The sequence below is a fragment of the Haliotis rubra genome, unplaced genomic scaffold (genome assembly GCF_003918875.1).
Source record: "Haliotis rubra isolate DU_JTF1 unplaced genomic scaffold, ASM391887v1 Scf39, whole genome shotgun sequence".
Taxonomy (NCBI): Eukaryota; Metazoa; Mollusca; class Gastropoda; order Lepetellida; family Haliotidae; genus Haliotis; species Haliotis rubra.
In genome coordinates, this window is record NW_025767068.1 from 2600588 (window position 1) to 2612913 (window position 12326).

General features: G+C 38.2%; 1 protein-coding gene across 1 annotated transcript in view; it reads left to right on the plus strand.

Annotated features, from left to right (window-relative positions):
• LOC124286731 (myosin heavy chain, striated muscle-like) overlaps positions 1 to 4061 on the plus strand; it is a 49175-nt gene extending 45114 nt beyond the window's left edge. The window contains 12 exon segments of the mRNA XM_046723157.1: positions 52 to 197; positions 383 to 473; positions 688 to 744; positions 886 to 972; positions 1311 to 1477; positions 1714 to 1763; positions 1766 to 1791; positions 1926 to 2171; positions 2310 to 2506; positions 2651 to 2744; positions 3402 to 3602; positions 3720 to 4061. Of these exon segments, the coding sequence (XP_046579113.1) occupies positions 52 to 197; positions 383 to 473; positions 688 to 744; positions 886 to 972; positions 1311 to 1477; positions 1714 to 1763; positions 1766 to 1791; positions 1926 to 2171; positions 2310 to 2506; positions 2651 to 2744; positions 3402 to 3602; positions 3720 to 3872 (1515 nt within the window). The 3' untranslated portion in view covers positions 3873 to 4061.
• Positions 4062 to 12326: the final 8265 nt, after the last annotated feature.

The following is a 12326-nucleotide window of genomic DNA, read 5'->3' on the forward strand; positions in this document are numbered from 1 at the left end:
TTTTTTGCCAGTCAATATTTCGTAAATTTAATAATGAAAATATTTTTTCAGCTTGAAGACAGTTTTGAACATGAAAAGAAGGTGCGTGGAGATGTGGAAAAGGCCAAGAAAAAGCTTGAACAGGACTTGAAGGTCTCCCAGAGTAACTGTGAAGATCTGAATAGTTTGAAGACAGATGCAGAGGAAACGATAAAGAAGTGAGTACTGCGAGATAAACAAACCACTGTACTGAAGTTATTAAGTTTACTCCTTTTGATAGGAATGACTTGCGACCTACATCCATTTCCTTTTCTCCTGTTACATGTAATAACTTGAAACCACAGGTCTTTACTGATGTTGTATTTGTGAACACATCACTTCACCTTTGCATGACCTTTTCCAGAAAACTGAAGGAAATCACGGGGCTCATGTCTCTGTTGGAGGAGTCTGAGACACATGGTAACCAACAACAGAAGAAGATCAAAGATCTCCAGGTAGCTGATACATAGCTAGACATCCTGTCATGTCCTTTAAAATAAACGACCGTGGTTTACTTGGTATGAAAGAAAATGGGCCAATCTGTCAAAAGAAAATTCAGTTATGATTATAAATTACCTTTTGAATGTAAAACTAAAACGTTGACATTGAACATGGACTGTTTATGTATGATTAATTGGCACAAGTTAAACAGACCCGTTTCTTTTACAGAATAACCTCGATGAGTGCCAGGAACAACTTGAATCGGAAAGACAGTCAAGATCAAAGGTAGAGGAAGCATAGTTTATTTTCTTGTGAACTGAATGTATAAAGGCGTTTGAAAAATGCTACACTTGTCAAACAACTTAAGATATAACATGTTATGTTACATAGAACTATTTTGTTATTGCATGTATGTTTCCCTTTTAGGTGGAGAAGCAGAGAACACATTTAGCCAATGAACTGGACAACATGACACAGAGCCTTGAAGAGGCCAACTCCACAATTACTTCACAGGTGGGCTGGAATCAATATTTAAATTACTTATGTCATCGTTGCAGATACATTTTAAAATACATAGGTCAGTAATTTCATTTTGTCGAAAGGATACTTAAGAATCATGTAAAAATAGAACTTTTACAGTTAACACACACGTTCGTGAATATTTGTTGATTCTGAAGTATATTACTATGTAAACGACTCAAATACAAGAAAAAGTAAAAATTTCAGTATTTGTCATTTCATCAAAAAAATACTTTAGACGCATACTAAACATGCTTCTTATACAATTTAGTTGTGTTCAATGTGGGTGATTGTAGGACTGAACTTATAGATTGTTTAACCCATTCCAACAGTCGGACGTTATCAAGAAGCGTGACACGGAGATTCAAAAACTGAAACACGACATGGAAGAGGCATCATCCCAGCATGAGTCTCAGGTTGCCAACTTCCGCAAGAAGCAGAAGGATGCCATGACTGAGATGAATGACCAGATGGAACAACTTCAGAAGGTCAAACAAAGGTGCGCATTGCATAATGAATGATGTTAAGGCATTGTGTTGGAATATAAGCTAAAATATCATCCCCCATCCGAACCTCTCAGTTTTCCACATTCAAATCCCAAACTCACACAAGAAAATGAATAAATAAATAAGTAAACGAAGGAACGAACGAAAGAATGCAGAAATGGTATCTGCTTAATATCCCCGTAACAATTAATGGACATACTTGTTTCAACATACATGAATTATTTTGCAGGTTGGACAAGGAAAAGAACCAACTAAAGGCTGACGTTGATGATCTCCAAAATGGCTAGAACATGCTAAGCAAAATAAGGTATTACTTAAGTCACAACCAATTAAATCATTGACCATATATGTATTGCCAGATATTTACATAAATACATAACAGACTTAGATATCCTTAATGCCATTAATCTTCATTGAATTAATTTTATGTTTTGTTTGCAGGGATGTTCCGGCGTGATGTCCAAGCAGATGCAAACCCAAATGGCTGAGCTGAATACACAGGTTGAAGAAGCATCCAACCAGATCAGCGACCTGCAGACAGAGAAGAACAAATACATGGCTGAGGCAGCTGACCTTACCCGTCAGTTGGAGGAGACTGAAAACCGAATTGGAAAGCTCAGCAAGGAGAAGTCTTCTCTGTGTGCCCAAGTAGAAGAGATGAAACGTTCCTCTGATGATGAACAGAGAGTAAGTATCAGAGATCATACGTGCATGAGGCACACAGAACGGCAATAAAGTTAAGTCGAATTCATTATAGTCTAAATGCACGTCCTATTCATGATATGTTGCCTTTTTCACATTTTCCAACTTACTTTTGTCACTCAGGTGCGTCAGCGACTCCAGACTGAGATAAGGAACATGAACACTGAAATGGTCAGCCTCAGGGAACAGCTTGAGGAGGAACAGGAGGCCCGAGCAGCTCTACAGCGCCAACTGTCTAAGTCCAACCAGGAGATGCTTCAGTGGAGATCCAAGTATGAGACAGAAGGCACTGTCAGGGTAGAAGAGCTGGAGGAGTCCAGGTACGGAAACAATAAACTACATAACGTATTTGGAGGATTATAGATAGCTGAGTCTGATTGTTAGATATCCTTTGTCGTACAATACATTGTGCTAAGTAAGTGCAACAGTCATATGGTATATTCATACTGATTCTTGATCTTCAGACGCCGAATGCAGATCAAACTTAACGAAGCGGAGCAAAATCTGTCTGCCGCACTTGCAAAGGCCAGTTCGTTTGAGATGACCAAAGCTAAAATGGTACGTAATAGGCTTAAATAATTTGCGTGAACTTACATTTGCCAGGAAATCTCTTGCAAGGTAATTAAGTAATCGTATTTGTAAGCATGATACTTTACGGCACATTCTGACAATGACGATAACCTCTCACAATGTGTTCATGCTTGTTACTTCCTATCTTCTAAAGATAGTGTTTGGGTGACACTCTTCGTTTTGTCATGTTATGAATAGTGTTATCAATGCAACGAATCAATCTAATAATTTATGGCATCATTGGCATAGTAGTATGCATATAAGGTCATTCAGATGAAACTACACTCCATAAGACATACACGCCGGTTTGATGACTACCGGCTCCTCACACCTTTGCATACAGATGAGGACACGTTTCTGTAGTGTTGTCTGGATGGGAGCTGCCTCACATTGTTCACTATCTTATAAATAGGTCATTTCGTCATGTCATTGTATTTCGACACCATCTTAGAAAATCTTGTCAGTCCTTGAGTACTTTAGGAGTAACATTATATGATAAATTGATTATTACCTCTTGTGTTTCCGTGTCATAAATACCACATATTAGAAATTTAAAGAAAATATTAACTTGCACACATAATAAAGTGTATATTCCATACTCTGCTCATGATCTGTATTTACAACACGGTATTTCTTCTTCCTCAGGTTAGAGATCTGGAGGATGAGTTTGAGAAGGAACAGATGCGACATGCTGAGTGTGTCAAGAACTGTCGTCAATACGAACGTCGTGTGAAAGAGATGACTTACAAGGTGGACGAAGACAAGAAGACCATTGACAAACTGCAGGACATCGTTGACAAGCAGAGCGGTCAGATGAAGACATACAAGTCCCAGGTGGCAGATGCTGTAAGTATGGCTACCATGAGTACAATGCATCTATTGTGGATAAAGAATATCGGTTATTGGTTATACTGTTATTGATAATAATTCATTTCAAATAACACACTTTGTTCTTTCATACAGGAGGAGATGGCGACCACGAACATGAACAAATACCGCAAGGTGAAACAGGAGCTAGAGGATGCTGAAACCAGGGCCAGCATGGCTGAAGAAACCATGGCCAATTACAGCAGGAAGACTCGTACCTACACCGTCTACTCCGACACATCGTATTAAGTCATGGTCAAACCAAGAAAATCTAATGGCAATCGCCAGTTTTGAAAGTCAGTGCGTTATCGGGATGCATCAAAAGACTGAATATAGCACGGTGTGATTCCGTTTGAGAAGTTTGGGATTTTCTAATACTATCTTTACTTTCTAAATGGTCTGCTTGTATCATATGTAATAAAATATTTATTAGTGCAAGGATTTTCTTTATATTGTATATGATAGACAATGTTATAGTACCAAGAACTGTCGTCTGATCGTTTGGTGGCATGTTATACATACTTTCACCATGAGATATCATGGGTTCATATTATGGCTTAAATTAGTCCTGTGATTTTGGAACCAAACAAGCGATCAATATTTGGAAAGTTGGATCATATATATTTACTTACACACAGACACACACATGGCTGCAATGATTTGGATATTGACGGTGTTCGCAGAAAGACTGAACAGAAAGAAGGAATATCATACATTATTCCACTCGTCTGAATTTGTACCTTGCTTTATCAATCGAGTAGTTTCAGGAATACATTTGACAGGCAGTTACAAGTGTGTGCCGGGTGGTTTATTCCCGACCAGGACAGACTGAAAGAATACATGACAAATCACGATGATACTTGATTTTGACCTACTGAAAGAACGACTTTCTTGATGAAGCTGCTCATTTGTAAAGTTTGCTCGATCACTTATCCGCCGTTGATCTATCTCAGTAGTATCAATTTAGGTAATTTTCCTGAGTGTACCAAGATAATTGTCATAACAGGTAACACATATGTATACGTACAAGTCATTCTAAAATATTCAAACATGATTTATTGTTGATCATTCTTGGGAGGTCTGAAATTCTGCATCTTTCAAGTGTGTTGAAAGGGATTGGTTACATACAAGTACCTCATCTATAATGAGTGCGTTTTATGGAATCACGTGTATATATAATCCAGTGAAAGAAGATTGGGCTATCCCGGTAATCCCTACAGAACCTCGAATACATGATAAACGGTCAGAGACATTCAGTCATGGGCATAAAGTGCGGTGAGCGGAGTATATAAAGGATACTAAATGACCTTCCGTGTAATACCATTTTTATTAAACGAGTTAATCATTTGGTATCAGATTTGATACTAAATCTTTCACAAACTTAATATAAATGGTATTTTACGGAAGCGAGTTTAGTATTTTGTTTATTACTCTCCAATATAAACTGATAGAAACTGCCTTCAATGCGATGACTCTCAGCTTTCCACGAGTCAAGCAAGATCAAATACCATTGTGACAGAGGTATTAGCATTGTGACATCATAACTGTAAACTATTATGACGTCTTACGTCTAGCGGTATTACACGAGTGTAATATGACCGTAAAATATTTAAGAATTACTTGCCCGTGTAAGATACTGCAATGTAATATTTGTACGGCAATATTACACTGCTGTAATACCGCTAGACGTATGACGTCATAATGGTTACAGTTATGAAGTCACAATGCTAATAACTCTGGCACAATGGTATTATACCTTGCTTGCCTCGTGGAAAGCTGAGAGTCATCACACTTCGTGGGCAGTTTCTATCAGTTTATGTTGAAGAATAATAAACAGAATACTAAACTCGCTTCCGTGAAATACTATTTTTACTAAACTCGTGAACGATTTAGCATCAAACTCGCTTTCGTTCTTTTGATACCAAATCATTAACTCGGTTAATAAAAATGGTATTACACGGAAGGTAGTAAGGTAGGTAGTATCCTCTATATACAGTTCGCTCTACTAGTCGCCATTTTATCCGTCGAAAAACGTAAACGTATTGTTTCCACAATACAAGTATATATACAACACATGTTACAGACATTTCACAAAAGAAATTACACTTCAGATAAGATATTGCTTCTAAGGATAACAACATGTTTTACAAAAAGCGCTAGATTACGTATTACATTTTCATTTTTGGAGGATAAATGGAAACAAACGCAGTTGAAGGATATTTTAACAGGTAATTATTTGGGATTTATATATTTTTTTCTTAAATCAGCATAATGTGGGCATACAAAGCAAAGTGAATTTCATCTTCCATAGCCGAGTTACATAATGGACATATCCTTAAACTCTATTGAAAATCGTCTGCCTTTATTTACTGATAAGTCTAATAAGCCCAGTCGAAAATTGACAAATGTGCGTCTGATATTTCTAGATATCAATACAGATAGATATAGTTCTGGTTGAATTAAGCTCTTATGTGATCTTTACAACTGAACTGGAATGCCATTCTTGATAATACATGCTAACAGATTGTTCTCGAAATTGCTTAAGAAAGAGATTAATATTACCAACTGTTTAATTTAGCTACACAAATCCAAAACCATGAGAAAATCCAAGGTTTCCAATATGAGACGCCCATGTTGTCTTACCCCCTATCATCTAAATGTACAAGCATGTTATTAGCAGAACAGAACAGAACAGAATTGTTTATTCTCGAAAATCATACAGAATGATATAGAGAACATACAGTCGTTTAAATACAATATCATATGGGTAGGTATTTTGATTTAGAAGTGGCTAAGCACAGTTTTAGCAAAAAGTGAAAGTTTCAATAGGAGTGGGGTATAGTTTGATTTCATAAGTGAGATAAATTTGTCCATATGTGGATTATTACAGAAATAAGAGGGGAAGAATCCTCTTACGTTCGACATTAGGCTGTGTACATGATAAAATAGCATGATACTCGTCACAAATAATATTATTTTTACAAATTGTACACGTTCTGTTTTCTAGATTAATATTAAACCATCGTCCCGTTTCAATGGGTAATCTATGATTAGAAGTTCTTAATTTTGTTAACCAGATACGAAATTTTGATGGTAGATCTAGAAGATAAGGTTCTAAAGTAAGTGAGGTTTTATATAGATGATAATATTTTCCTTTAGACGAATTTTGGGCATCAGCATACCATGATTGTTTGAACTGGCTAGCTAGTTTTGGGATTCTTTGTTCGTGCATTCAAGGGTCTGTAACCAATATTTTAAACATCTGATTTGTGAATTTATATATATCGAATATCTACCGCATTCTCCATAAACCATACAAGTTGATGTTGCTTGCGCTACTTTTAAAAATCTTTTACATGCTAAAAGGTGTAGTTTCTCTAGACATAAATGACGTTGAAATCCCCAAATTTCAGACCCATAAAGCATAATCGGTTGGATTTGTGCATCAAACAATTTGAAATATATTTTCGGGGTTAAAATTCCAAAATTCTGGGAAAATGACATAACATTAATACGAGTCTTCTTAGTGCGTGATTTCAGATCTATAACACTCTTTCTAAAGTTCATGGTATGGGAAAACACTAGTCCGAGATTTCCATTCATTTGTAAAACGTTCCAAAATATTCAGTTGGTTTTGTAGACCGACGATAGTATCTGACACTAAAATTACATCATCGGCAAAAAGGAGGATAAAAATTTCAATCATATCTGGAAACATTTGCACACCATGTTTACCAGAATTAGAAATAGCATAATACAGTTCGCTTATAAAGAAGGAGTTCGAATCCCCACATGGGTACAATGAGTGAAGCCCATTTCTGGTGTCCCCCGCCGTGATGTTACTGGAATATTGCTAAAAGCGGCGTAAAACCAAACTCAGTCGGTATAAAGAAGGAAAACAATATAGGGTTTAAAATACACCCTTGTAGAACTTCCATGGGACAGTCGAAAAAATCGGTGGCATCATCACCACAACGAACACATGATTTAATATTCAAGTACATAGATTTTAAAATAGAATACATTTTCCCCTTGTAAACCAGACTTTCGTAAGCAGTGCCATAATTTACAACGATCCACAGAATCAAAAGCTTTCTTAAAGTCAACAAATGCTACATAAAGTTTGTGTTTATTACGCGATAGACACTTTTGTATTATTGCATATAGTGTAAAGATCCTAGTCGACATTTTATCCGTCGAAAAACGTAAACGTAATGTTTCCACCATTGATGTCAGCCGAGTGAAGCAACTGCAAACCAAGAAACAGGGTGCTACGGAGTAGTTTACTGTAGGAAGCTGTACGAAGCGATGACAAGTGAGATGTATCGAGACGTCGGTTACCAAGGGTACGTTTGTTAACGAAGATGCAGACGACAACGGAGTAGTGACGTCCATGCAGTGTGACGTCGTGCTAAAATTGTGCTTTATCGCTTGATAAAGTACAGCTGTAGTGTCAGTGCCTTTGATCTTTTAGCTAAGCATCTCAGAATAAACTGCAGTATCTCACCCTAACACAGGTAATAGAATCTGTACTTTACAAGGAAAGCGTAATCCCAAAAATAAGACATGTTACATTTGAACGCTTTCTAAATGACATTGTGTAATCATAACTTTCGGCCGCGGGAGCCGTGTCAATTTACACGTGTCAGAGTGGTACACAAAGTATGTGATCCAGACTAAAACTCCGACGTCCTGTTTGTGTGATGGTGATTAGGTGAGCTCTGAGAGTGAGCGTTCGAATCCAGGATAGGTCACAACCAAACATAAGTACTTGAATCGGTACGTTACTGAAAACTGTAATCCCAAATATAACATATGTTACACTTGGCCACTTTCTAAATGGCATTGTGTATTTATAACCCACGAGCAGGAGCAACTCTGACCTGATACGACAGGGACACCTGTGACCCAACGATATATAAGACGTGAGCACATAAAATGTATCCCAAGTATGTAATAGCAAAGCAGGGAGGCAACATCTGAAATTGTCACATATTTCCACATGTGAATCTAATTCTAAAAGGTTAATTCATTTGGGACAAGTAGAGTCGATCCACCAATCTCTTCATTGGTCGGAAGGACATGGCACATGGCACCGACAATCCATGGATCCTAATGGATGCAAATCACATGTGGGATTCGAACTTTACCTGGGAAGGTAAACGTATAAATTGTTGTAAACTGGGTGCCTTTGAAACAGCGTCTGTAAATGTCCCTTTACCTTTGATTCTGAAGATAATCAAGAATGGATATTCTTATGCACTGACGTTCTATATCTATAAAGCACCACAGCCAAATGAACGACCTACAGCTTCAATTCCCAGAGAAAATGTCTCAAACTGATTTTCAGTATTTGCACTCAGTCTAATGAATTAATGTCTTGATTTACACGAACGTACCACAAACGTTGATTTGAAATCGAGAAATACGTAACAACAAATCGTGACATGAGCTTGTACATGTAAATGCTATTTCTAGTAGGTAGAATTGGTAATCGATGTATAAATATTTTGCGTTGCTATTTTTCCCGTTTTCTTAGTAATTATCTTGCAATCGTCCAATAGTGTTTTGTTAGCACAAATGCACGAACCAAGAAGACAGAACTTGATTAGACTACAGGCTAACATCAGCTTATTCTTATCTTGAGTCGTGCAAACACTGACTGACTGACTGAGTTTAGTTTTACGCCGCTTTTAGCAATATTCCAGCAATATCACGGCGGGGGACACCAGAAATGGGCTGAACACACTGTGCCCATGTGGGGAATCGAACCCGGGTCTTCGGCATGACGAGCCAACGCTTTAACCACTAGGCTACCCCACCGCCCCGTCGTGCAAACAAGGCAGCCCTACAAAATACGATAATCACTTCTCTTCACAATCTTCTCACAATTGACAAGTGAGCATCATTCATATTTACCATTCTATTATTCATTTGTTTATATGTTGAACAGGAATGAAAGTAACAGACATTGTATTGAGATGTATACTCTCCCTCAAATGAAACGCATAGGTGTATTTTCACGAATTTACGATCAAGTGTCTGTTAACATGTATAGCTTATAAAACGTTCCCAGTTGGGCGTTGTCTTCAGTACCTGTTGTAGCAACCATGAGCCCCAAAAACTGCTTTGCGCCGTCTCGGCATGGGCTGAATAAGTCTTTGAATTCGACCCTGTGAAATTCTGATCCATTCCTTTTGCAATGCCTGCGCCATCTGATCTAACGTCTAGGGCGCCGGTTAACGTTCACGTTCACGTCGGCCGAGGTCGTCCCACAAATTATCGATGGGTTTGAGGTATGACGATTTGGAAGGCCATGGAAGCGCTCTAATGTTCTCATTCTGAAGATATTGAATAGTGGCATGTGGCGTGTGAGGTCTGGCATTATCTTGCTGAAACAACTCCCTCTGGTGGTCAATTGTCGGAACAATGTGAATCCTTAAGATTCCGTCTATGTACCGAATAGCAGTAACATTGCCCTGCAGGAGCATAAAGTTAGATTTCTGCGTGTAGGATATGGCTCTCCACATCATGACACTCCCAGCAGCATATCGGTCAACCTGGGCGACACAATTCAGGGCAAAACGTTCATTTCGACGTCGATAGACACGTACTCTTTCGTCACGGCACTGAAGCAGAAAGCGTGATTCTTCATTGAACCATACACGTCGCCAGCTTTGTAGATTCCAGAATCGAACGTTATTGCCCGTCGACGTTGATGTAGTCGTCGCAGCACTTGGCCATAATAGGGTCTTCTATCAAGCTGCTAGTAAACGATTATGAATGGTTTGCGCCGACACTCTCCTCAAACCAGGCACTACACTTGCAGTTGCAGTTGTTGTGACAGTTTGTTTCCGCAAATGAAGTACCCAGATCCGAAGTATCGTGATCCGAGGTCTACCACTTCGAGTAACCTTGCGTATAATTGGTTTGTTGATATCGGTCCCAGAAGAGACTGATGGCACTTTGGTGAACATTGAGGTGACGTTTAACAGCAAATTGAGACTCCCCAGCCTCCAGACGTCCAATGGCGATGTTTCGGTTTGGAGCAGTGATACGCGGCATAACGATATTCTTTAATTCAGCTAAACAATGCCAATGACCGTCAAAAAGCAAAATGGCCTTTTGTAGACAATGTCCCTGCTCACGATTCTTCATAACTGAGCGTGCATATTGCGTATTTTCGCGCTGTGCATTCGTTCAATGTACACAAACCAGCATTATAACGGCGAAATTAAAAAGCAAAGACTTGTCTGAAAAAAATATATCTGAAATTTCATGTGTCAATATCACCTATGCGGTTCCTTTTTAGGGAGGGTATAGTTAAAGTACCATGCTTTTACCAAATTAACATGTAGCTAAGAGAGTTAAATACTTCATACTTTACACTCACTGTGATATAAACAGACACATACACAGAAATACACAATACTTTCTCACGATAGCCGTTTGCATTGACAGCAATCACACATGTCACTGAGAGAGGCGCAGCGTTTGAGTAGAATAGCCCCATGATGACGAATAAAATATCAATATACGTTTAAATCGTCACTTCACCGCAGTAACCATCGTAGATATGTCATAAAGTATATAAGAACGGTTGCGGGCCTATGTTAGTATGGGGAATATGACTCTGGGGTTCTGGTATGAGGGACAACATATATTTCTTGCACATACACGTGCACATCTGCCCCAACATAACCGGTACATGCACAGTGGGTGGCAAATGCAAGACCATTAGTCTTGCATGTACGTTGGCCACATGTTGGGTTATGTTGAGAGCTATCTTTACACGTTATATCAAATGAATTCAAAATTATGTTTGAGTTCTTTCAAAGGAATGGTACATTAAATATAATATGTGTCATAACACGAAAACGTTAAATAGTGCATACACCTTTTATACGTTTTAGATCATACGGCACGATGAATGATATGATGAATGGTGCTAAATAATTTTAAAACATATACCTTCCGAATCCGACGTATTGACCTCCAGCAAACTGTGTTTCTTCTTCAATATTGTTTGACAATAGTAAGGGTAAAGAAATACACATACCAGCTACTGAACCATAATACTATGTTGCCATGTTTTCTATATTAAATATACACAATCATTGTAAACTAGGATTCTTTGTGAAAGTAAATTGTTGGTGTAAATATATCGGTACCGTTGAAATCGTTAATAAACAGTATGCACATAATACTGTACGACAATAATCCTGTGTGTTACAGACACTGCGTCACGCTGTGTTAATCGATGCCAACTTAGCATGCTGCCGTATTCGGAAAGAGGTTATGTCATTCGTCTGGCAGAGGAACTTGACCAATCGTATACAGCCTACGTAACACACCAACCAGTCAGGGTATATAAGGGGTTGAATATATGAGGAGAACAGAGCAGCACTCGTAAGTATGCAGTGTGTTTGAATCACGTAGAAAGTTTGTACACTGTCGATAACTATGTTATCATTTGGGATGTTTAGGAGTATATGAGAAAAAAGAAATAGATCTGAATTGATTTGAATTTCGATAAAGTGTCATTACTACTGTATTTCCTTACGGACATGAAGTAAAATTGTAACCATTTGTGAGTGAGTGAGTTTATTTTTACGCCGCACTCAGCAATATTCCAGTTATATGAGGGTGGTCTGTAAATAATCGAGTCTACACCAGACAATTCAGTTATCAACGGCATGAGCA